This window comes from Scatophagus argus, chromosome 5 (assembly GCF_020382885.2).
Source record: "Scatophagus argus isolate fScaArg1 chromosome 5, fScaArg1.pri, whole genome shotgun sequence".
Classification (NCBI taxonomy): Eukaryota; Metazoa; Chordata; class Actinopteri; family Scatophagidae; genus Scatophagus; species Scatophagus argus.
The window spans coordinates 13,999,609-14,025,994 of NC_058497.1; the positions used below are offsets into that span (position 1 = coordinate 13,999,609).

The following is a 26,386-nucleotide window of genomic DNA, read 5'->3' on the forward strand; positions in this document are numbered from 1 at the left end:
TAATAATGGTCAACACGCCACAGGTATGAGTGTGTTTATGTGAAGGTTAAAGAGAGAAATCCCAAAAGCCAGAGGAAATCCTACAAGACAGACTATTTTAGAGAAATGGGGGAGCTCTTCTGTACACCAGAAGACAAAGAGGAGAAAAAATTAGGGAGCACATAAAAGGGGAGAGAAGTGAAGGGGAGGGGGGGACTCCAGGGACTGAGGGAGGCAGGAGCCACATCTCTTTGATCCTTCAATGAGATGCACATGTTGTGGTGTTCAACCAGTTTGTATGATCCCAATTCTCACATAGGCACACTTCACACACTTCCATCCCAAATCTCAACACTCGCAGCACTGTGTTTCAGTTGCTGTTTCCCCAAACACAATGATCCCCGCTGTGTCACAGAGCAACATGAAACCAGTAACATGTCACGATCTGAACATATGCTGGTCCTCATCAATACTGGCCTAATATAATGTAGCTGCAGTGGTAACAGTAGTTGACATTCCCCGATTGAATGGAAACGGCAAAAAGATTCTTAGTTGTTTCTAACAAGTATTTTCAACAAGAGTTTCAGAAGAAGGAAAAGTTTCAGTAGAAAAGCATAAAGCTCTTTCAAAAGAGAACAGACTGATATGCCAGGAATGATGAAAAGAGATTTTATCACGTGGCAACATCACTATGGAGAAGGGGCAGATCAGATCACAACTGATTCTGTATCATTTGGGTATTATGTGCTACTTTCATTTGTGCAAAATGCCAAAATTCACAGGTGAATCATCCACAACGCTGAGTCATCCGCAGCACCAACGTATGAAATCTGTTTTCAGATGAAGAAAAAGAGTAGAAAATGGAAGTCCAGAAATTATTTGTGTAGAGCCACCCAAAGAGCGGTAAATATTTACTGAATGGCGGCATCACAGTTTCAGTGTCTGATTTCAGAAGGGCAGGTTGTGCATTGATATGGATTAAGTAAGTAAAACACATGTGCTCCCTCTCTCTCTCTCTCTCTCTCACACACACACACACACAGACACACACACACAAATAATACACTCAAACTCTGGTATGATTCATGAAGGAAGGAAAAAAATCACACACTGCACTGAGGGTCTATAAACGTGCCCCTGTTCTTTGCCTACACCCCCATTATGTTGCTGACACTGTTTACTCACAGGGTGCAGCTATGATGTGCTTGTTTGTACAGCGCCTATCTATCTGCTGCAGTTGGGGGTCTCCCGCTTATGTTGGCCACAAGGTCCGGGTGTCTGTTTCTGATTCAAAAGGCTGCTCAAATCCACAGCCACGACTGATTAAACAACCACCTGATTGATTTGCTCACACCGATTTCCTCTTTTTCTCCCTCCTCCTCCTCCCTCACTAAACCACTTCCTAAATCACACATAGCGTAACATTCTCTAAATATTGTGGTTGTGTCTTAAACTCCCAGCCTCCTCGCCCTTCCATCTATCATCATGTCACAGCATGCTAACACATTCCATGCTTTACTTGCACCCAAGTGCTTAAATCCGATACCGCCATCTGTATAAGTATCTGTTTTGTCTGTGTGTGCCTGCTGGTTGTGTGGAGGCCAGTGGTGTGGATAGAAAAAATACAGCAGAATGAGCAGGTTGGTTTCTTTGCTGCCATTTTGTATTTGAGACCCGGACATACGGGATGCCAGTTGGTTTGTGGAGCTGCTTCTTAAACAAAATCAGATCTGGTAAGATGCTGTCCCTGGCTGCATCACAGTGAGTGCCCTTATCTGTTTTCATCCGAGGTTTTACAGCAGTCTTTCAACTCTCTTGCTTTTCATCACTGCTCGCACTTTCCACATTTCTAAAAAGTTTTTTTTGGGTCAGATCCTGGAGATAAGGGTCTCATTTCCACTGGCAGGCTGAATCGAGATAGAGGTTTTTACACTCTCCAGGGACGTTAACCGTGCTTTACTACGGCCCCTTGTCCTCAAGAGGATCTCCACCATCTCTCCTGCTCTTCCTTTTGGCTTGCCTGGCATTTCCTCCCACTGTCCTGTAGTATGCTGGGAGCATCTGGTTTCCTGCGGGTGCTGCAGATGAGGCCCATGCTGGTTCTGAACACACAGAACTGTCATCTATATGCAATAGCACATACACAGACCCAAGCATGTGCAACAGTGTCTGCACACAGACTTCCACACTCAAGGCTACCACAGGATCAATGCAAAAGGCAAAGTCAGTGATCTGCTACTCTTGATCAGCATTGGGTATGATGTTTAATAATATTTGGCATTGGAAAAATATAAAAATGATGGTCTGAAGGGCTTGCAATGTAACCTGCAAAATGTTATGTGCAGCCTGCAGTCTGCAAAAATAAATTGCTACATTATATTAAAGATCATTCACAATCTTCTCGTAACTTCTGCAGACATCACGTCAAACATGCCCAGTGCTTTCCTCACGACCATTTGCATGCAGCAGTTCTGATACCAACATTTTGTCTTTGTTTGACTGTCTTAATTTAATACCTGCCTGATGTGGCTGTGTCTTCACAGTGTCTGCAGTCAGAGTAAACTCTCTGACTTTGCTCCCAGAAGCACAAAGATTAGATCGAGGCGTTTTGGCTCTTGGCCCAGCTACTGTCCATCCTAACGAACATCACTCTGGCTGACGCAGTGATCTGTATGGAGCTTCACTGCAACACATGAAATATGGGAAGCTGAAGGGAAGAAAAAGTCAGCAGTACTGTAGATCAGAATACAGGCCTTTGCTACATTTCCTAAAATGTCAGAGTCCTTTATTAAAGGACATATCTTGAGGATTAATTGTTTTTGAGTCTGCTGCTGGTGGATAAACTGATATCTTTAGGTCTTTTTGCACTTTGAAATATTTGCTTTTTTAATGTCTGTAAACAGAAAAAAATCAGATGTTTACTACTGACTGCTGTTTATTTGATAAAGCTTTTTCCTTTATTGCGCCCCACAGTAGCTGCAATGGAAATAATGTGTCACATCTTCAACATCTTGACTGCATGGACTAGACACACATGCTAAACTATAAGCACGTTTTCAATAGGCTGATGATGGTCCCGGGGGATTAGACATGACTGCAGTCCAAACCACAAAGCGAAACACTGGAGGAACTTGAGAGACGTTACAGAGGCTGGGAATGGATGCTGCAAACAATATAATTGCACAATGTGAACAGTATGCCAAAAAAATGACAGCAGCCACACAGGAGATGTAAATTTAAGTGTGATAACAAGCCGCGCAGTCAGCTCCACAGCTACAGTATATCACTGACTGTCAGCATTGAAGAGGGCATGCAGTACTCCTTAGATGGACAGTTTAAGTCTCTCAAACAAACAACAGCTGGAGCACAACAAAAATTATTATTTGTGTATACAGAATGATTCCCTCACTCCCTTTAATTCTGGTGGTCAGACCACTTTCATAACCACTGCTGTGACCTCAACACCTGCCCCATTTCCTCCCAGAAAGCTAATCGTTCCTGGTTTGGCAGAACAGTGTGGCAACCTCTCTAGTGTCACCATAACATTTCAGGCATTGCTAGCTGAGTGCTGGGACGTCGGTGGGGGCCATGGGAACTGGGCTGAGATTATTTATAGCGGGTGGGGGGCTTGGCAAGAGTCACTTCTATGAGGCTGTAGAGGAATGTCTAAGGTCGCCCTCTGACCAAAACTTCTGCAGAGTACTGAGGATGGAGGTTGGAAGGGTAGCTTGGGCTGACGTGGGACATCTGCAGAGATGAAGGCACGGGCCAATTAGCTTGAGGGTCTGTTGAGCAGGCCCAGCAGGGACAGGAAGGAAGCGGTGAACACAGGAAGTCAGAATGTCAGAGGAGGACCAAATAGGGCAATTCAGCCAGCCATTTTAAGGCTAACCATTTAGAATGAGGCAAATACTAAATTACATTCAACGGCAGCTGATATCCCAGAGAGGTTTGCAGAGGAATGCATAAAAGGAGATGGAAGGCAGAGTTAAGCAAAACAAAAACCTTTCTGCAGAAACTCCACAACTGTAAACATAAGTATACATATAGATGAAAACTGAGTGTTTGTTTTGTAACTAAGTGTCAGCTATGATCATTTTAAGGCTACAGTTGATGGTGTAGTTGTGTAGACCTTAATCACAGCAGACAGTAGGAAAAGCATAGGTGTTACTAATAACATTAATTAATGTCCCAGAGAGCCATGACAGTGTGACAGTGAGCCAGCATGCACTATGGCTCCACGCAATTCAGCGTAATTCATTTTGGTTTTTACCTGTTTTTTTCCACTGCAAAATGTCCAAATTTTATAGTGAACATGGTCCACCGAATACCCCCTCCCCCTGCCCCAGATGATTATACCCTACAACAACCTTCATAATTCATCATGACTGAAAGGTACCACACAAGGCCTCACTTCCTGTGGAAAAACTGGCACTTACAAAAGCATGCTGAACACATGATGCCATCTAACGTTCACAACAAATCCCTCTTTAAGCACCCATCTTCATTCATCTTTCACCATCTCTTCATTGTTGTCTTAGAGCAGCCTTGTATTGAGTGAAGTGTTGCGTGCCTGCTCCCTAACCCGATTGTTTGCCCTCACATCAAACTGAAAAAGCCCAGAGGGCTGCATGTCAAAGCCCAACCCACGGGCCAAAACCCTGCCGCCACAGCCACTGTGTGTGCTTCACCACTGTGCCATCATACTGTGAATCTCACTACATGCTCAAAGAACGAAGCCCACAAACTTCATCCTGCAGAGAGTTACACAGAATGATGGGTCGGGTTTCAGCAATGAGTGATACGCCGCCGGCTCTCACTGAAGGGCTCACAGAGAGCTGCTGGTGTGTGGACTCAGTGAGATAATGTAATGGATGATAGAATTACCACACAGGCAACAGTATAAGAGTATAATCTGTTACAGTATAGTGGTTAGTTTTTTCAGTTCCATTCTAATTGTGGTACCTGAATTAGAATATCTGTCAAAACCAATCTGATATGGATACTGGAGCACTGTTCTCGGTGATGTTGTTCCTGCTGCTGTTGATGATGATGGTGGTGGTTTTGATGTGATCTGTATTTATATCAGATTTATCTATATGGATTTATTGTACAAAGTCCCCAAAAAGACACCACAGTTCAAGCCTGGATTGTAATGTTTCAGAAAGGGATATGATCACACTAGACCACTTGTTTGAGCTAGAACATTGAAGCTCTTGGCAAAAAAAGCCTTTAATATCTCACTTGGTGAGACAGACCTGCGCTTGTAGCTCAGCTGGAAAAGCTTCTATCCACTTTACAGCATGCAGTTTATTTTTAGATGGCATTACATTAGACATCACATTAAGTTTTCACTTGCTAGATAGGACAACTTGGATGAGTTATTCTGCTTATGTTGGGGAAGCAAGCGTTAACGTCTAGAACTGCGATATCGTTAACATCTTTGGCTAACAGATCTGCTGCTGTTGGCACTAGTGGGATAAAAACATCTGACTGGGTTTTGTGTCTTTATGAGTGACATCTGTCCAATATTCGAAAAGTCACGATCACACGAGGATCAAAACCGACACATCCTGGACTGAATCGTTCCAACTGGATATGTATAGGAAAAGAGCAAACTTTTATTTCAGACACAGCTGCTTGAGTATTAAGGCAGAATGTGTTCAATCATGAAGTGAACGTACTTGAAGTCAATGTTGTTAAATGACGTCTCACACCCATCATTTGACATTCCTATGGCTTAATTACTTGTGATGTTTTGTTCTCAACAATATGAACTACGTGTGTTTCCTCGACAATTAAATGTCAATCAGTGGATGGATGGGTGTGGTGCAGCATATCTTCAGATTCTGCCATTCCGGTTTGCAAACGAATGCAGTGAGTGTGCACACACTGGCAACGACAGCAAATGAGAAAAACAGAAAGAGCCAGAGGGGAAACAGAGAAAAGGGGAAAAATGGCATCCACTGCAGTAGCTAGCAAGCTAATGGGCTAATAAAGTCCAAGTATAGACTGACTACACTTTGACTGCAGTGGAAAGCAAGCAGCTGAAGGAACAGAAAGCTAATGGCTAGTTGGGTAAAAGCCACAGAGGAATGCACCGTGGTGAATGTGTATGCGGAGAGACAACCATCTCGAGGGAGACAACCGTACTGTCTTCTGCTTCTCCTTCCACGGCTGGCACCGCCCGTGAAAGGTGACGTCATTCTGTATATGTGTGTGAGGTTATGTGGCATTTTTTTAGGCTAACAAAAGGAAGCCACAGCCACCCTCTTTGCTCCACCCTGCCTTCCCGCGTGTGGTTTACAGCCATGGGGTGTGGGTGCAGGGATGGGGCACTTCAATTATCTTAACCTGCACTGAGTGACTGCTTTCAGAGGAGAGGTACACTGGCTGTGTTGGGAATCACACAATGGGTGTGGTTTGAAGAGCAGGGCCTAAATTTATACATACTTGGACATCTGCTCATTTAATCACATACTCAGCAGTGAGAGACGTGCCAAAACCATCATGCGAGTAACCGGTGAGTGCCGTCACCCAGCCAGGGGCCACCGGCAACAGCAGCAGCCTCGGGGCCTTGGACAGATGTTGACAGTTTCCTCACAAGGTGTTCCTTCTGTCAGTATACACTGCAGCTTTGTCACATAGGTTTGGAATGTCTCTGAGGAAGGAACCAGGATTTGTCACACCCATATGGATCCACTCCCCTCCACCCGCATGTGAACTGTTTTGGCTTAAAAACAAACACGCCACCCCCTTTCATCCCCACTCAGCCGGGCTGAACGCAGCTGCGGGGGTTTGGGATGAAGACAGCGACACAGAGGAGTAAAGGTGGAGGGTGGAGTTTGACACTGAGGTGACAGGCCGCTGGCTACTGGAAAGGTGATAACAGATGAGCACCATCACTCTGAAACTACGACGCGCCTCAGGAGAGCTGCTGACTCTGCGAAATGGCAGCTGTAACCACTAAAATCCGAAACTCGGACAAAAGCAGCAGGTACACAAACAAAGCCAAACAACCACACACACAGTGGATTCCCAGTTGTCATCGTGCGAGACAAGAAACAAGAAAATCTGGGCTTTGAGAACACACCTATTTCAAACAGCTACTCCTCTTTGGTGTCAAGCACAACCTCGGAGCGCATAAGCACAAAGAAGTCACACAAGCTCAGAGTATTCACTGCAAAAATCACATGCTCAGTTTGAGCACCTTGTGATCAGAAACTGATCACAAAATAGTTCACACTGAGACTAAACAGAAGGCCTGTGGTTTCAGCAGAATTTGAAATGTTAAGGTTTCTAGGTCAAATGACTTTTGTGCTTCTTTAAACCTCCGTTTCAAACGAGCACAAACTGCACAAAAAAAACGCTTGAATAGCAGAGGCCATCAGGGGTAAAATGAACTGACATCAACAAACCACAATGTTCTCCTTTTGGTGAGATAATTGGGGCCAAATATCCCTTCACCAATGACCTACTTCGTCTTCAGCAGCATGACTGAGGAAAACCGAGGTTTCTTACCTCATCGTCTGGTCAGAGGAGGATGATTGATCAGCAGGCGAAATCATTTCAAAATACACATCCAGCGATGGACACATAGGAAAGGAACAGAAAGACATTATTGTTAATGTGATGAAAACACATTATCTGGAAATAACTGGAAAACTAAAACAAGTTAGGTGAACATTTATTACATGGTTGAAAAGCTGGTAATAATGAATTGATGGATAGTGACATGCTGACGTCATCTAATCACAGTGGTTGACACCTGGATCATCCAGTTTCAGGATCCACCTGACATGACTTGACCTGCATCTTAGCTTTAGATCTTAGATTCAATATTACTCCCTCAACAAACAAGCTATACTTCATCAATAAGACAGCCAAGAAGCTTGTTTTTTACACAGACTGGTAGTGAAGACTTACTGAAATATACACATACTACTAACTGACTAATCAGAAAACAAACTGGAGAGTCTTCTTTTAAAAATGCAACTTCGGCACATTTCTGGGCATATTTAACAGTGGGGTTTCAATTAAATGTGCCAATTACCATTTACATATCATGAGTTTGGTGTGGAAGAACTTGACTGGTTCGCACAGAGCCCTGACGTCAACCCAATTGAACACCTTTGGGATGAACTAGAACGGAGATTGTGACCCAGACCTTTTCATCCAACATCAGTGTCTGATCTCACAAAAGCTATACTGCATGAATGGGCAAAATTTCCCACAGAAACACTCCACAATCTTGTGGAAAGCCTTCCCAGAGGAGTGGAAGCTGTTCAAGATGCAAAGCTGTCTGTGTATTTAGAATATGATGTCATTGAAGTCCCTGTTGGAGTAATGGTCAGGTGCCTCAATACTTTTGTCTATGCACTATATATGTATATTTACATATAGTGTATGATGAGCTCATTTTTGATGAGAAAATGTTGAGATTGTGGATACGATGCAGCTCTGTCTGTGTGTTCACATACACATACGCAATACTGCTTGTGTGATGATGTTGCAAAAGTATTCAAATATGCATGCCTCACAGACTGCGTGAAATTTACTCTTCGAAGGCCAAGCTTGCTTGTGTTCCCCAAACAAACTGGTGCAGCGGCTCCTGGTAGGCTTTTGGATTTACAGTGGGGTGATTACAGCATCAGTCATTTCTCCAGGAAATTGGTTTTCACTGAAAACAGGCATGGCGGGTTGCAACAATTATTAATGGGTGATACGCGTGAAAAACGGATATTTTCACACAGAGAAAACTCCCTGCTGGCCTCTCCAGTAATCAGTCAAGAGCAGACTTTGATCCAAATTATTCATGATGTTTGCCATTTACAGATTCTTTAAGTTCTTAAGAGGCGAGAGTATTTTACTCTGAGCTGCTGGTCCTGGGAAACTTACTGGCAGTGTTGTAAATATTGATTCACTACTTTAAACTCAGGAAAATCACTGCTTGTAGGCTCAAGGAGCAGACTGTGCTGAGACGCAGGTCAGAGGACTGAAATATCATTACAGCCTCTGCCACCATTTACAACCTGCTCAGGAACAGCACAAATGTTACAGCTGACAGCCTCTGCTTTAGCAGTCCCTGTGTATGGACAATATATAATGTATGGGCTGCATACTGCTGGTGCTGCTCTTTGAAACTGAACTGACACCAGTATGCATCAGACCAGATGCACTTTGAGCGAAAAAAGGACACGACATGCAAATAAGACTCCTGTGCACTCCTGACGGAGTAAACAAATGAGCGGATACGTGAAACATCCACAGTCACAGCTCTCCAAAAATGTCTGCAAATTCGGAGATGAAAACATCTTATTACCGAGATGCAGAACGTCAATGTTAAATTTCTGTGCTGCACGATAATGGCTACTCTCTTGATTTGTTAATTGTTCTTGTGGTTCATCTCTTGACCTCATGCCGAGGTCCTGACCCGTGATGCTGTCAGCGCAGCCACAGGCAGCGGCGAGGATGGCAGCATCTCTCCGCAAGGCCTTCCCTGAGGAATGTTAGCCACTGCTGACTGTGCCACCCATCCACACCTCACACTTTCCTTCTGGGACACATACACTTTAGTGAGTCTGGACTGATGTGAGGACTGAGTTAGAAAAGAAATATTTTGCTGTATTTGTCAAATTGGTTGTGGATTCTTATGGAGGATTCTACTTCCATGCAGGTCAGTTCAGTTAAAAGTGAGTGTAATATAGAGGTTAAACGTTACATTTCTTAATGTGTTCCTTGCAAGGTTTCCAGTTTCCTGACTGGTGTGTGTTAACAGCTCTGCACAGAAATATCACCCCAGCTGAAACAGTCATTGGTAACACACACGAATGTCAGACACGGAAAAACTAACATTTGAATTTATCACCAAGATGTAAAATCCACAGAAAAAAAAATGAATTGACAAAGATGCTGAAGGTGAATTTCAGGACGTACAATCTCACAGCTAACCATATAGGAAATAAACTCATGCAAACATGCAACATGGATGTAAACCAGTGCAGTTATGCTGTTTTACTCATATTTCTTCATGTACTTTAATCATATATATATGAATACAGCACCAGTGAGTGAACAAAAGGGCACATCTGGATGCAGAAATGGACAAAGGGAAAATGTGTATCACAGATTTAAGTTCCTGTTGAACTGATTTGATTTGTATGCAATCAAACATAATTGTCAAATGTGTGGTGCAGCATGAGATCCAGCACTGCCTCTGTCCACTATGTGCATGAGAGCTCTCATCTCCTCCCACTTTCTCCATCTTTGTCTCCAACACAGCACATCTCCATGCATACACCACAGGGCAACAGTCCCACCGAGCCAGAGGTTTCAGTGTGACTGCAGCCTCCAGTACAACATATCATGAGACTGTTGCGTCTGGAAATAAACAACTTACTTTTCCCAGACTGGAAACTCATAAGACGGGGACAAGCTTGGAGTCAACACAGTTTTCAGACATGATAGGAAACAGGTGATCTGTGTTTTGATACAAGTTTGAAACAGGAAACCAAAGCTCTTTGATGACTGGCACTGTGGACTGAGCAGATGTATGGTGCACAGCTAGGCTATGTACCAGCTGATGTTAGCTTATGGCAGATAAATCCTGTTGGAGTATGTGGCAGCTGGTGAGGAAGAAACATGTCTGAAGTACTTAAAAATTAATATGTCACGCTTACATTGCAGGCAAGGTCATTTTTTTTTAATTTTCAGAAAGTCCCTTTATGTGCATAATGAAGTCACTTCCATCCTTCAAAATACCATATTTTAGGAACCCTTATGCAGAATTTTCTGTTAACAAAAAAATAATCTTTTAAATTCTCAAATCTGATTCAAAAGTGCAGTATTAATCAGTCTTAGGCATCTCATTAAGTGTTCCCGAGACAACAAAACGTGATGGGGCGGCTGCAGTTTTCAGACTATCAATGCAATCCAACTGCATGTTCGTGCTCCAGAAATAGTTGAGTGAGGCGAGTCTTGGTACCACTCTTGCATAACTGTAGAATTACAGTGTGCTGCTGCCGTGTCCCGTGTGGAGCTCAACGCCAGGCTTTTCAGGGATTTTCGTTTAGCAGCACGAAGTGTACCCTCTTAAGCAGGGAGAGTGTAATTTAAATAAAAAGGAATGTGCTCTCTTACCATCGGCTGACAAACCTGGATAAAATCTGACCTGTAGCCAAACGGGCGGGTTGATGTGTTTTAATGGCCACAGCCCTGTATGTCCTTAACGCATAAAAAAACAACAACATAATTTAAAGGGACGACGTGGACTTAATTTCGGGTCCGTCCCTGCAAGAGGCCTTTAACTGGACACTGGACCAGCATCATCGGAGTAATATAACATCCCACATGCGGTGTCACATGCGATGATACTCACCGTGGTTGAACATCGCCGAGCGAAACCGGTTGTTGCTGGACAAATTTTCCATCTCTGAAAGTTTCAGTTAGCGCCAAGGACTGCGACCTCCTCCTCCTCCTTCGTCTTCTTCTTAATTCTTCTTCGGTATTTCCGTAATTTCCTCTCTCTCAGTGTGAACACAACTGCGGTGAAATGACAGTCTGTGTGTTGTGTTCGACCGGACAAACCCGTCCCCCCCGTGTGTGTGTGTGCGCGCGGGCCAAGGGTGTGTGTGTGAATGTGTGTGTGTGTGTGTGCGTTTGGCAGCGGCACACACACACATACTCGCAGCCGTTCATAACTAACGAGCCTGCCAGGCCGTGACGTCACGAGACACCACCAACCAGCCGCTGCAGCAGCGTCGGAATGAAAACAATCGCACGTGGATGAGACGACAGAAGGGTCACGTGCACCTGCAAAAAAAAAACAACAACAAAAAAAACAAATAACATTCATCGCGAAAATTCATTTGAAAACAACGCCATACGCCCAGTGTTTACTGGGTTACTGCTGGAATATTGTTAGGCCTGTTGTTTATCCTTAAGGCTACGTCCCGCTATAAAAAGCTCGTGCATTACGATGGTACGTAAGCTAACATGCTCTAATATTGCAATATAACATTTGATTTGATGTAAACATTGAACATAAAGCGGACAGGTGACAGTATAATATGAGTAATTTTTTTTGGTACTTTTCATTCTCCCCCTTTTTTCTCTTAGTTTTGCAGATAATATTTGTGAATTTTGCCTAAAATCAATCGTAAAATTTTATCGGCAGTAATTCTAATTTTGTAATAATTGCAATTTTAAACATCCTAATAAAAGTTCTGAACTTTGCTTTTTCCACCGCTCATGTAATGTAATATTTATAGTAGTAGAACAAGTGACACGAGTGTATATACGTACAGTCCATAAGGTTGGGAGATGAGCAGCTGTATTTACTTTTTTGATTTTGTTTCACGAGCTTCCTCCCATTATTTCACCATAGAAATGAACAGCGGAGAGGCAGAGATATATAGTGACACCTAGTGGTGCTTCTTTTGAATACAGCTTTTCTTTTTCAGGAAAAGGTCAATTCTGCTAAACCAAAGTAATCTGGTGCTATATAAATAATTTGAATTGACTTAAAAGTCTGCTCATGCGGTTATCGCTCTTACAGTGCGAGCTATGAGTGAAGCAGATTTTCCATTATTATCGGAGCTGCTATACGACCATATGTACTTTATTAGTACAAAAGAAGAAGTGTAGTGTTCTGCTGGTCTATTTGTCACTGACACGCAATAGACAGCAACAGTGACAGAGAGACACCACCATTAATGAACCAACACAGTGAGTTTGTTTCAGAAGCAACAGTTTTATTTTTAGCTGTGACAAAAGGGAAAAAAAACAAAACAAAACAGTCGCCTCCTCAGAGTCTAAATGTATACGTTCAGGAATAAAGTGCAGAATTCTTTTCACAGCTTGTGTAAAAAAATTAAATAAGACAAAAACAATGAAATATAATATTAAAATATCAAAACTGACAATGGAGACCTGGAAAATATAAATATTTTACAGAACGAGATGAAATCTCATACAACATAGTAACTCCATCCACTTGAATCAGGCTTGCACTTATGATACATAAAAAAAGGAGTCAGTTCACGTTTTCGAGTCGTTGGCAAGGCTAGCTTACAACAAAGGCACAGCATTGTTCAGAGGTAACGATCCTTTGCAAAGAAGTGCTGCGGCAACATTCTCATTGATCATCAAGACGCCCTCACAGACACACCTGACGTGCTCAACATGGCTCAGACAGAAATGGAGACAGAAACATGGCAAAGCCACTCGGGTACAGCACATGCCCACTGACGAGCACATCAACCAGGATGGGGCTTGTTTTACAGAAGCATATTTTGTGTAAATAGCCTATACAGTGACAGATTGCTACGTGCTCTTTGAGTCTCACTATTAGTGTTGAATGCTGCTTTCCTATTAGGCTGCTGAATTAACTGAATTGCTAAGTAAACTCTAGAAAAGTGCGGCCCTGAGCCAAAAGAGTGTCATGAGGAGGTGAGAGGTGAGAGAGGCCGGTTTAAGTGCTCTATTATCAGAAAGACCAGAAGTGGTTGCAGCCTCTGTGGGCATCACATATGAAACCAGGCAGTCAGAAACATCACAGAACATCATTCACAAAGGACCGGTCTGTAGGCAGCAGGCAGAGCTGAGACATCACATCCTCTTTGTAGCAAAACTGGGCATGACAGTGTTTTAAATTTGTCACCGTAGCTATGATTTTTACTTACAATAAGATCACAGAGGGATCAAACAGGTTCCTGCTCACCCTGTATTTAAACGCTGCACAAAAATACCAATAATCAGAAATGCCACTAATCCTCATGCGATCCAGTTTGCTATCAAGAGGATGAATTTCCCAGATCCCATTTTTTTACAGTTGAAAGGCTCTATCAGTGTCTTGCATTCATATATCAACCTGAACCGACATAATTTATTTCCTTATCACAAGTTAGCCCAAGAGAGGAAATTAACAAATATGGCTTCCATCAGCCATTTGGTAATATAGTGCAAATTAAAGTACTCATATCAGTACAAAAAGATTCCGGTTGGCTGGATATAAAAAACAGATGCTGTGGGATTTTTTCTTTTTTTTTTCTCATTTCATTTTATGCCTGTTTTCCTCTGTTGACTTTTTTGTCTTTCGTTCTTTGTTTTCTTTTTTCTTTTTTTTTTTTTTTTTTACAATGACATGACTTAGAGACAAAAAATCAGCAGATTTCGAAGCTGAACAGACCTAGCTAGTACAGCATGCAGCTTGTGAATAAAAAACAGTAGGGAAAAAAAAACATTTTTAGTCTAAAGACAGAGAATGCATATTAGAAGGTGCAAGAGGGAAAGTTGACAGTGGAAGAGATTTCTGAGGAGTGTCCATATTTATGCAGTGCACGCAGACAGGAAGGCAGGAAGCAAGCACAGAGTCATACTTACAGTGATATTTACAGCTAGAATTCACATGAAAACAAACAGTGGTTCATCTACCAGAGGAGAGAGACGTGTATGAGGACAGACAGCTGACATGATGAGACAGTACATGGTGAGGTTAGTCCCACACCTGGACTACTGTACAGTACATGAGGCGAGAGTGAAAAATCAACAACAGACTGATTGCTCTCAAAAATTCTCCAGTCACATATAGCTATCAACAGATTTAGTGCATCAAATTTAACAAGATCTCAATTCAGTTTGCTCCAGCACACACCTCTCTGTGGGTACACGAAAACTTACAAGATGAACAAACAGGTGTTGGGAAATACTTTATGGGCGGAGGGACACAACAGGATGAAACATTTACTGGGTTTTAACTGAGGTTAGGGGATGATCTGTGGTGACGAGATTCCTCTTATCTCGAATATTAAAAAGCCTCAAACTTGTCTCAGTGGTCACAATACAGGGACAGGAAAAAAAAAACCCCAAAACAATCAAGTCTTCAGCCGTGCCCTGTAACCTGCAGTCAAACTTCAACTCTCCTTAATTTCAACTGGTTGGCCAATAAAAATATGGCGATGTAGCGTACGTATATAAAATATGTCTGTACATTTACAATATTTAAAACATTTACAACGTCGCCAACTACACTCATTGGTATGTGTTTGAATGTATGAGTTGCCACGTCAACATGAAAGCTACCAGCTCTTAAAATTATGGGATGCCAGAATGTACCATATTTATGCAAAAGATGTGTACCCCGATGGAAAGTCAGCGCTACACAAATGAGGGAGAGGGGCAGCGCCACGCACATGCACGCACGCCACACACACACACACGTAAGTCTAGTAGTTTATGACCAAATGAGGCCAGAGTGACACGATGGACCAGGATATGATCTGACAGCATTATTTACAGTCATGCACTCTTCAGCGAGCTATTTAAAGCTTGAAAGGTTTTGTTTGACTTGTATATGTGGACAGCAGATTGAGCTCCACCTCTGACGCCCCCTCCCCCTCCTTTGCACTTCCCATAAGTCTAATTCTAATATCCAAACTGAAAGTAAAATCAAACCAAACTCACACAGAAACACCTGCAAACACATATCGCACAATGTACTCTGTAGAGGTCCAAAGTGAAGAGGCTGAAGCTTTCACTTGTGCCTTGTTTTTTCGGACTGTTCTAACCACATGAATATACACACTACAGTAAGTACAGTAAGTATACTTGAAAGCAATGAGCACTAATGTTAAATCTACATGATTCGAGAGTTGAGCTGTGATTTAAAAGTTGGGTCTGAGATTGCATATGACATGTTCCACTTTAGCTTCGGGTGCAGCAGAATCAAGCTATCATAGTTAATGTCTCTTGATTTGACTTTGAACGTGTGTGTGTGTGTCTGTGTGTGTGTGCAGCTCAAACAGGTGGCTTTCAAGATCCACATTTTCCCCCTGAGTCTACTCGTTAGGCCTGAGCCAGCCTACGCTCGCAGCTTCAAACACTGAGGAGTGTTTCCACGACTCCTCCAGCCACTGCACCACCCGAGGCTGGCGATCGCCGTCCTTGTGGGGTTAACTCTAATTTCCCACTCCTAAAGCCGTGCTCGTCCCTACTCCGGCTGTTCAGGGTGGGTGTGCAGGCCGTTTTCGGGGCGCATGCTGCTATGGTTCTCCCAGAAGGCCTTGTGCAGCTGGTCCAGTTCAGACACCAGGGGCAGACCAATGTCCAAGTGCATCTTTAGGTTCTCCAGCCACTCCTTCAGTTTGGAGAAAGGAGGCCTAAAAGGTGGGAAAGCAGATAAGTAGTTTAGTTTAAAAAATGATATTCATATCACACACACACACACACACACACACACACACACACACACACGGTCTTCATGCTCAGAATTCTAAATAAAAATATTTTTTCTGTTAGGTGCACAGTTCCTTTAGTTAACATTTCAATCCAGATCTCAGGCAGATTTCTGACCGTTTGTCTGCATCAAGGTCAGTGCACACAGCAGCCATTGGGAAGAAGGCGGGAGGACAATTTGGGGGACAGTAATGCTCCAGGAAGCCAGACACATTCAGTCCAAAGTCCTTCGCCCTGGGGAGGTAGTCTGGATCTGCGTTCACCCTGCCGATAATCTGGAGAGAAAAGCAAAGCAAAGAGAGAGCGAGAAAGAGTATGAAGAGTTAATGATAGAGTTGTCAGAGCGAGGGGGAATCCTCCTGTGCCGATCTGCTGAAAACCAGTAAACCCTCCAAAGTGAGGCTGATCGTGCCCATCAGACCACAACTGCCATTCGTCTGCCTGTCGGCAGCCACATGAGCACAACTTAGCTTTTCTGCTCTCTCTAATCACCACGATATTCTCTGGCTAATGGTGTCCATCTGGGGAAGCCATATTCTGTGTGACTGAACTGAACTGTTAAACCCAAATTATGTGGATGATGTGTGGCCAGGCCCAATGCTTACCGCACTCTAGGGCTGGGTTGTCATTCAGAAAACAAATATCTTTTTTCTTTTTAGGGGCTTTGGGGCCTTGGATAAGCAAAACCTTTTTCTCATTAAATGAAATGGAGGTTCCACAAATACTAGGAGGAGCTGATACTTTGCCGAGTCAGTGAAGTGTCTGTTTTTGCAGAAAACCTTTTCAAATACAAGGTTTACTACATTGAAGCTGGCCTAAGAAATGAAATGGAGTGAAGAGCAGTTAGGTATGAATGAAAATTCATAAGGTATGAATGAAAATCCTAATGCTGTAGCTGAACATGTGCGGGGAAAAGATTGTAAAAACACTTTGCGGGTGGTAAACTTTGACTAAATTCAGTGAATATTAAAAGTGCTTAGAGTTCTGAGAGTTTGAAAGGGTTTAAAGGATTTAATGTTAAAGTAACAAGCCATGAAGCAAATTTAGTTCCACCCATAAGACGATAACTTGTCTGAAAACCTTCTCGTCTGTCTGGGTTTTCATTAGTAGAGGCAGGAGAAGGTCACTCACCTCGCAGAGCATGATACCAAAGGAGAAGATGTCTACTCTCTCATCGTAGCTCTTCCCTGGAGAGGGAGAAAAAAAAAGATGGGAGAGTTCAAGAAAATGTGATGTGTATCTAAGGGAAATTCCACATATATTCAACAACTTGTATATCATAAGCTAACAGCTAAACGAATATCCCTGTGGATCATACCGTGAATCATCTCAGGAGCCATCCAGTAAGGGTTTCCCACCACCGTGTACCTCTTCCTGCGGTCAGGCTTTTTCAGGCCGGTCAGTTTACCCTGCGACAGCTTCTCCTCGTGCTTGTCGTCCACCATGAGGCGAGACAGCCCAAAGTCTGCCACCACCACTGTGTTGTTCTGCATGAAGAAAGATTAAACATGTGATAAAATGGTTTAAAATGGTTTTGTTATGCCGTGACGCTTCACGCTGCCTGATACAACCAGAAGTAATGATAAACAGATAAAAGCGTCAAGGTAACAGTAGCGTTCAGCTGGTTTAAAGCTCTTCCAGAAATCTTGAAATTCAACTCTAACTTTCTAATTTCTTTTAGTGTAAAACTTTGTATGTGAGCTCTACAAAGCTTTTGTTTTTCATGTAATACGTGTACAATGCTGTCTCTGTTTGAGCAGGATAAGCTGGAAGTTTCCTCTGTCGAGTTACTGATGTTCGGCTTGTTTTAAGAAGGCTTAGTCTCTTATAGCTTCGACAAAACAAAGCTCTCCTTTGTTTTTGGATCTGAAGTGCTCCAGCAGATGACAGGTGCACGGTGTTAAATCCTCAAAGAAAACATACAGCATAAGCATAGGTATGTCCACACACACATGTACACACACACACTTTACAGGAAAACACAAGTTCTCACCTCTCGGACCAGACAGTTGTGCGAGTTCAGGTCCCGGTGGATTATGTTCATTGAGTGCAGATATGTCTGAATGACAGATAGATGGACAGATAGGAGAGGAAGAAAGGTAGGAAGAATAAACAATGAACAGGAAAAAATAGAAACTTTTAGTGGTAAAACAAAACTCATGCATAGAGAAACAATCCTCCCTTGTTTCACCTCAAGTGGTTGCAGTTGTAAATAAAATAATCCAGTCATGCACAGCATTCGTCATTGTACTCATATCATGGGACAGCAATCAGACCCAATGGTCTAATCCGGAAGGAATTCAAGCTGAAATTCCCATAGGGAATGGAAAAGATTGCGCGCAATATTAAAAGAAGGGCTGTGGTTCATTAACACGGCCACTAGAGGGAGCCAACAGTGAAGAAAATGGGAAGCAACGCACTCTTTACTGTTGCATCTAAGATTATTAATGTCTGAAGATGTTTTATGTGTGTACTATATGCTCTTGTTGTGTATTAAAGGCACTCTTTGGTCACTGAACTCACCATCCCAGCTGCTATGTCATTGGCAAAACTGACCCGCTGGCTCCAGGGATAGTTGCTGTCCTGTGAGCGAAAATCACAAGTAAATGTCGTTGCCTTCAGTTGCTTCTGATTACTCAGTACTTCCAAGTAAAGCTTAGCAATAGCATAGCACTACAAAGACTCTACCCGAGGCAGAGCAAGAACACACAATTTCCTCAATTAATAATAAGGCGACTCCATGCATTTTGAATACTGAAACTCTCTCGTCCTGGCTCTCACCATTTTCTTGATGATTTCCCTCAAGGTGCCACCCTTTATGTACTCTGCGATGAAGTTGAGTCTCTTGTCCTTGTAGAGGACACCGATGAACTTCAGCACGTTGGGATGATCCAGGCAACGCATGACCTTCACCTGATGAGACATTTTTTTACACTCCTGTGAATGCTACTCTAAGACCTTGTCTGCTTACTCCCTTGTTAGGAAGGTTAACACTCAAATGGACAATTGAAAGTTAATGCTCAAGGTAGTATCATCTCATTATTTTCACTACATTTGTACCACTGTCTGGCCTAAATAAGCATAGCCATTCTACTAACTGTAAAGCTCAAACTGACAGTGTGGACAAGTTGACAAAGGACTGGGTGAGAAGATCAATACTACTGTCATATAAGTAAATACAACTAAGATTTAACATAAAGACTGAAAACGGGGAAATAGTTAGCCTGGCTCTGTCTGGTCACAAAATCCGACATCCAGCTCAGCTAAAACTCACAACTTAGAATTTTATATCTTTGCTTAATCTTAATACAATACTCACATGCTATGTTACAAAGGGGGACAAGCTATTTCTTTGCCAGAAGCAGTCTTTGTGCTAAGCTAACCTAACTGGCTCCTGGGTGTAGCTATTTATAGTTTAATGATTATGAATTAAGTATGAAGACCAGCAGTTATAATGGCAGCTTATTGGAGCACTTTATTTCCTAAAAGGGCAAAGGGGGCACCTCATAAAACATTTCCCTTCTTTCATGCATGATGCCTGTCTGAAATGTTTGGTGTGTGTGTGTGATTCTAATCTTCACTCAAGAGGTTGTAGAGCGCCCAACAAGATCACAAGAGCCTCAGTAATGTGAGACTGTGGCCACCTACAAACAAACAGCCAGTGGGAGTAATAATCATGCTACATTGTGGTCACGGTTTGTTTTATAGCTGCTCTTTCTACTCCACCGTCATCTACACCAATTACACAGCAAAGACTCAGCGTTATCGTAACCTAATAATAAATCTAACATCGACACATATGGACGCTCAACCAGACGGGAACGATTTTCCCAAGCTTCAAACGTCACAGTTAGAAGGTTATTAGCTGGATGATTGAGTCTAAGATACTGAACATCAAATAGAAACATAAGGAGTAATTCAGTTTAGGGGTTTAGGAGCTGCTAATTTTAACTATAATATTCTGGTTGTGCACAAAAACATTTTTCTTTTGCCTCCTCAGCACAGATTTTCCCAGCTGGTCCAGCAATCCAAACCTGCTTACAGGTACTCTCATGTTAACACTTGTACTAGCACTGAATCGTCTCTAATATCTGTCTAAAATGAAGTCTGGATTCAAGGAAATGACTTCTGAACACAGTGGTTATTATATGACCTAAGATCGACAGCTTCTTTTCAGATCTCTGTCGTTTCTGCCTCTGAATGACTAAATCTTACACTCCCTCATGGTGTCACGTCTAGAATCGTCCGTCTCCGCTCACCTCTTTCAGGAAAGTTCTCTGTGTCTCGTCATCAAAGCGAATCAGCTCCTTCATCACCATCACCTCCCCTGTCTCTTTGTGGGTCACCTGTCACAAGATGGACAGATCAAGTTGAGTAACCAGCTGGAAGACATTGTTCTGAGTTTGTGAGATTTTCACTCCACCTTCTGGATGCCAGCATGGGAAAGAGAACTCCAGGATCTGTTATAACTACAACCATTTAACCTCCTGTCTCTCCACACTTACACACACTTACACATCTCAATCCTGCCATCTTCTGGACAACGTAAGTATGACTACATTTGTTTTCTAAAATGTTGCATGCAGCTTGTGTACTTTGCATACAGGCTGGTATGAAAATATGCTAAATGCGCCTGACCTTGATGGCCTGTCCAAAGCAGCCCTTTCCCAGCACCTCTCCGTGGATGAGATCAGATGGGCGGAAGATGCGGTGCGTTGGGTTAGACACCACGCGGAGCGACTCTGATCGATTGATGTCCTTCCTCTGGGAGATGGGGGATGCCGCATTGCTGGAGCCTGGTGACTTATCGATGCTGTAGCTCCGCCTGGAGGGTGAGAGAGGAGACAGGAAAGGAGACAGGTTGAGAAAGAGGAGAAGGAAAGGAGAAAAGAGATGAAGAAGACAGTAATAGAAGTACTTGATTACTGTTTGCTGCTGCAATATCAAATATTCATGTGGATGAAGTATTTGCTAAAAGGAGGACACAAAGTATCTCATAAATTAAATCTCACTCTATATAACTTTCTTATTATGTTGCTAACCTGACTTGACTACTGAACCTGATAGAATGTCAGTTAACAACTTAATGTAGATGGTTTTAATGTGAAAAGCCTGGAAAACATTTCTCTGGTGGATGCACCAGTTTAGTTTAGGTGTTGCACATACACACAAAGTAGTAGTAAAGGTGTAGCATTCAGTAAAGGGTGCTGCTGAACATTTGTGTCAGCAAGCTTCTGTACAGTCCCATAATAAAGAATATCTACCTCACAATCTGAAATAACCGTCACTACTTCTGCAGTTTTCTTACGTGATAATGCGGGATCTCAGGCAGCTGATGTCGGGGTTGGGGGGCTGGGTGATGGGCAGGGTGGGGCTGGGGCCCTCTGACAGTGGGGTGGACACCTGCTCTTCAGCCTCTGAGGAGCCTCCCTCCTGCCCCTGACTGTGGGGGTCGTGCTCGATGGTGAGCTGCAGCAGCCGGCTCGTCTCCTGGATCAGCAGGTCGATCTGGAGAGGAGGAGTGTGTTCAGATGAGTGATGAGTTAGCAGTTACAGCAAACGAAATGCTTTAATGGATGCTGAAACTGAACAACTAAAGGTTACGACGAGGGATGAATAAGTCTATTTCCTTATTCATTCAAAGCAGATAAAAATACTTTTTTTTTTTTTTTTTAATATTTTTTATCTGCTTTGCATCTCATTAAATCCATTACTATGTAAACTACCAGCTACATGTTGTTCTACAGCTTTTGGTGTCCACCATCTCATCCAAATAAACTGTCAAAAGGTTTAGCAAAACTTAAATATGGTCATTTCTAGTTAACCAGGTTCTACCAACTGGTTGTCTTTAAAACAATTCAGGATCACTTCTGTCGGCACTCCCCCCCCCCCCCCCCCCCCAATCACAGGATAATTTAATGCTTCAAGATTTCCATTTACACATTGTCTGATATTTCAGTAAAAATGTGTCAGGGATAGTGTGGTGAATACCTCATCCAGAGGGACATTGTGAATGGGCGTCCCGTTGATCTCAAGGATCCTATCTCCAACATGAATGGAGTTTTTCACATCTGGACTGATGCAGTCTTCGTCCACCCTGAATAATGAGGAACAATAACAATAAGCAAAAAAAAAAAAAACTCTTCAAATAACTTTCTGCAAACACAGCAAACCTGAGAGTCTCAGCTAATTTGAATAACACTGACGTCTGCTAATTTCCTCTTCCACTCTATTATATATTTTTAATGAATCTCATTGATCACACCGTCCTCCATTTTTACTCTCACCGAACTGGACTCCTCCTATTCTGGTCTCTTCTCTTCACGCACATACACACAAAAGCATGGACTGGTAGACTCACTGGGAGACTCTGACAGTGTGTCCATGTTCAGGACTGTAGCCGTTGGTCGGACTGAGCGGCTGATCGATGGCCACAGAGAAACCTCGTCCTCTGCGTCCGTTGCTGTCCTCGGCAGAGGCTGGGATGGAAACGAGTGTGACGGTGTGAGGGATCCGAGAGCACGGCGAGTCCGGCAGAGAGACCGGGGTGACGATGGTCTGGTAGTAACAGTGACCACTGGAGCCAGAGAGGAAGACAAGGAGAGAGATAAGAAAAAGAGGAGGGAAGTTATAAATAAAAAAAAAAGTGAGGTCAGCCGTCCATGCAGTCATAAGGGGAACATCACGTTCTCACTGGAACAGTACTCACAGCATCACATGTTGTTGACGAAATGTTGCTTTAGCAGTGTTTGGAAAAACACTGTGCGCTTGTAGTTCACATTTGAGGGTCAGCATGACCTCTGATAAGTACATTTCATAAGTTTGGCTTACAAACAGGCTATTTGTTTGCCAAAGACACGAAGAATGGTGAGAATGTACAAAGGACATTTTAATCTGAATGTCCTTTAAAAAAAAACACACACTCTTTCATTTGCACTTCTATCAGATGAGAATTTCAATTGCTGATTTTTTTTGGCTGCTGTCTCTTGAGTCAACCCAATCTGGTAAAACTCTCAGTAAATCTGAGACAATCACACTGTCACCATCCACTTCCACCGAGAGAGGAGCACAAAGGCTGTTCTGTCTTTATGAAGCTCTGTGTAGTGCAGCTTGTTTCAGGCTGAACCACGTTTTTGAAGCCTGAGGCTCATGACGGTCACATTAACACAACCCAGAAGCAACACAAGTCAAGAACAATCAGAACCTGAAACTGAAACAATAAGACTGGTGAGAGATGAATGATTTTCACCTGCAGGTTTAGGTTCAGTATTAGGGCCTTCACACTTAGCACACTTCATCCCCACCTTAAATAATTGTTATTTGAATAGTTTCCTGTGGCTGGATGGTAAATTCAGAGTACAAAATACAACAAACAAAAAACAACAATTCACATCAAATTTCAAACAATAAGCTCAAACATCTGGGTTGAAAATGCGGTTGCTGTGAATTTCCACCATGCATTGAGACAGTTGTCACCTTAGCTGGTGATAAAGTGGATAACAAATCCCCTGAAACCCAATATAAGGCACACAAATGTAAGATTTTGTCAATCAACGGCAGCTTTGGCTTCTTGTAGGATTTTTGTGGCTTTGGTTGCACTTCAAATCAAATTTAAGTGCATTAGCTCAGTGCGGGGTTAGGAAAACTAACTGTAAATAATATCCAAACAAAACAATACCACAATGTACACAAGCTTTGGTTTGCCAGTTTTAAAAGAGGAAAACAACAAGGTCTTACATCTGATAAGCTGATTTGATTTGGACCAACTCACCAGTAGAGTTTGGATCTCTCCACCAGAGCGTATGTGTCTCCATCACCTATGAACGTCCTGCAGTTCAGACAGGTGAAGCATTCTGGGTGATATTTCTGTTCCCCCGCGACCTGTCAGAGAAAGACCGAAGACAAAGTTAAAAAGCAAATTCTTCCTTCTATGTGCTGTAAGAATTTGATGTAGCAGGATGTCAAAGGGACTGTCCTCTGATCAGTCGTTAAAACGCTCCAGGGCAGGAACTCACAAAAGCGTTTTTCATGTGACTGGAGCAACAGGCAACATGAGGCTTTAATAACTGGTCGAAGAAGTAGGGCGAGGTCTGGTCATCGAGGGTAATACTGAGAACCAGGAGATTGAATTTGCTGCTGCCAGATCCCCCCTCCAGAGCTTAGGGCAGTTTTGCAAACAAGAGAGGGAATTGAGTTATGGCCAAAAACAGAGCAGGCAATGAGCAGATTAATCACACTGGCAGATCTGAGGATCATGCTGCCGCTTGAGGTTGCCGCTCAGGGTGTTCTTCAGACCAACGGGAGAAAACCAAACACTGTTAAAACCATCCGATAAAGCACAAAAAATAAAATGAAATGATTGGCAACAACTTGGCAACCTTCCCACTTGTACTGCTGCTCATTAAATCGGTTTGTCCTTGCTTGTTACCACTTTGATCAACTGAGAAATAGATTAAGCGTCCCAGACCTCCGCACATCAATATCGACCCCTTTTAACTCCTTCAAGTAATTTTTTGCGCTCATCGATGCAAATGACCCACCCGCTCAAATGCCTAATGACCTTTATGATTAAACATGAGCTACCACGCTAAGCGCTGAAGGTTGAGTCCACCAGAGCCGTTCACTCCCACGAGGCTGTGCTTGTGGCTTCATTTTGTGCTCTGAGAGGCACAAAATTTTAGAGGGACCGGGACTCCTGACAGCACTTCTCAACTGTGATGATCTGCAATGCTAATTCAGTACCTCAGGAGTAAGGAGGGGCATTACATGAACAAAGTGTGCAAAGAACAATCAATTTAATGCAAAGGAAAAACAGAGAAGCTCATGATTTTTTATTTTTATCAATTTAATTTTTTTATTCAGCGGTCCAATTATTTGTATTTCACTGAAAAGTCACATTTAGAAGATGTTACAATACATAATTCTCAGATATATGAATTTTGGAGGCTTTCACACATCCAACCAACACCACAAAAAGAGCAAAATACGAGCTTGTGAATGCGACAACAATTCTGAGGTGCAGCTTATTAACTTCCTAACTACGGATGACTCGAAAAGAAAAATAAAGGGTCCACAAAACAAAAATAAAACACAGAAACTGAGACAAAAGGGAAGAAAATGTGAATATCACAGAATCAGTGCATGAATATGGCCATATGTCTGCTGGCCCCACCCTCCAAAGAGAGCAGCAGTGAAACCATGAGCGCACACAAACAGATAAAGCACATGCTGACGGGCCTCAGGCTGCAGGGAAGAAAACTCTGTACAAGCTGATTAATTAACTGCTTTTTAAGTAATTAATATGAGCAACTCCTTCCAGCTAAATATCGGAAAACATGCCACCGTTTTGATGTGAGGTATTCTATCCTCTGATGATGTTCTATCCTCTATCTTCCTGTTTTGGCATGAGAACAATAAAGACTGACCCTGCAATAACTAAAAGACGCAGAGCAGTCTTTGACTTTCCACTTTCTTCTGTACTGTTTAACGCTCACGCTGACAACACAACATCATAGCAGAGAGAGACATAATGGCTTTGTAATGGACAAGGCGAAGAGGGAGCCATAGGCCTTACTGAAGTTAATTTCTTTATCTGTCCACCAAGCAGCCTCATAAAAAGGGACCATGAATGATTTCTGTCTGACTCTGCCAGTAAGCACATTGGAAAAGCATCAGAAAAAGTATGAGACAGACCTGAAGGACTTAAAGTAACTAAGTCATTGTGGGACGGCAAATTCATTTTAAAGTTTCATCCAACAAATTAATCAGTATTTGATTTGTTTGTGGATTTGTTGGTGAATTGCCTCTGTGTGTGTGTGTGTGTGTGATTTAGGTGCTGCTCTACAAATGGGGAAAGATGGGAACAGAGGACAGCTGGACAGAGATGAAAAGGGTGTGTGGCTCTGCACAACCTGACACTGTGGCTGCCATTTGCTTGTCATGCAGACACACACACACACACACACACACACACACAAACCCTCTCTAAAACCACATCAGACAGGCGACAGCTGCTGTCCTCACATTTAGGACATGCTCAGGGAGGGCGAAAGAGAAATTAGGGGGAAAGAGAAATTTCAAAAGAAAATGTCCCTCTCTGTCATATCTCTGTGTGTGACTGTTTGACCAACAGCTTTCAATAACACATATTAACACGCCACTGGCTCCTCTTCGC

The 26,386-nt window shown here is 42.8% G+C and overlaps 2 protein-coding genes across 5 annotated transcripts in view; both read right to left on the minus strand.

The window, feature by feature from the left end:
- The window catches only part of sept4b (septin 4b), a 44,364-nt gene extending 32,754 nt beyond the window's left edge, over positions 1-11,610 (minus strand). The window contains exons 1-2 of one of the 2 annotated variants that reach the window (XM_046388955.1): positions 11,357-11,610; positions 7,501-7,508 (exon numbers count right to left, since the gene is read on the minus strand). In XM_046388955.1, the coding sequence (XP_046244911.1) occupies positions 7,501-7,508; positions 11,357-11,408 (60 nt within the window). In that variant the 5' untranslated portion in view covers positions 11,409-11,610. The remainder of the gene's footprint in view (positions 1-7,500; positions 7,509-11,356) is intronic. The other variant, XM_046388956.1, reaches the window with a different exon arrangement.
- Positions 11,611-12,710: 1,100 nt separating this feature from the next.
- The window catches only part of limk1a (LIM domain kinase 1a), a 45,110-nt gene continuing 31,434 nt past the window's right edge, over positions 12,711-26,386 (minus strand). For all 3 annotated transcript variants that reach the window (XM_046388961.1, XM_046388962.1, XM_046388963.1), the window contains 13 exons: positions 23,984-24,093; positions 22,574-22,789; positions 22,204-22,309; positions 21,521-21,720; positions 20,851-21,037; positions 20,472-20,558; positions 18,994-19,125; positions 18,736-18,795; positions 18,206-18,271; positions 17,531-17,699; positions 17,344-17,399; positions 16,330-16,487; positions 12,711-16,136 (listed from right to left, as the gene is read on the minus strand). In XM_046388961.1, coding sequence (XP_046244917.1) covers positions 15,968-16,136; positions 16,330-16,487; positions 17,344-17,399; positions 17,531-17,699; positions 18,206-18,271; positions 18,736-18,795; positions 18,994-19,125; positions 20,472-20,558; positions 20,851-21,037; positions 21,521-21,720; positions 22,204-22,309; positions 22,574-22,789; positions 23,984-24,093 — 1,716 coding nt within the window. In that variant the 3' untranslated portion in view covers positions 12,711-15,967. The remainder of the gene's footprint in view (positions 16,137-16,329; positions 16,488-17,343; positions 17,400-17,530; positions 17,700-18,205; positions 18,272-18,735; positions 18,796-18,993; positions 19,126-20,471; positions 20,559-20,850; positions 21,038-21,520; positions 21,721-22,203; positions 22,310-22,573; positions 22,790-23,983; positions 24,094-26,386) is intronic.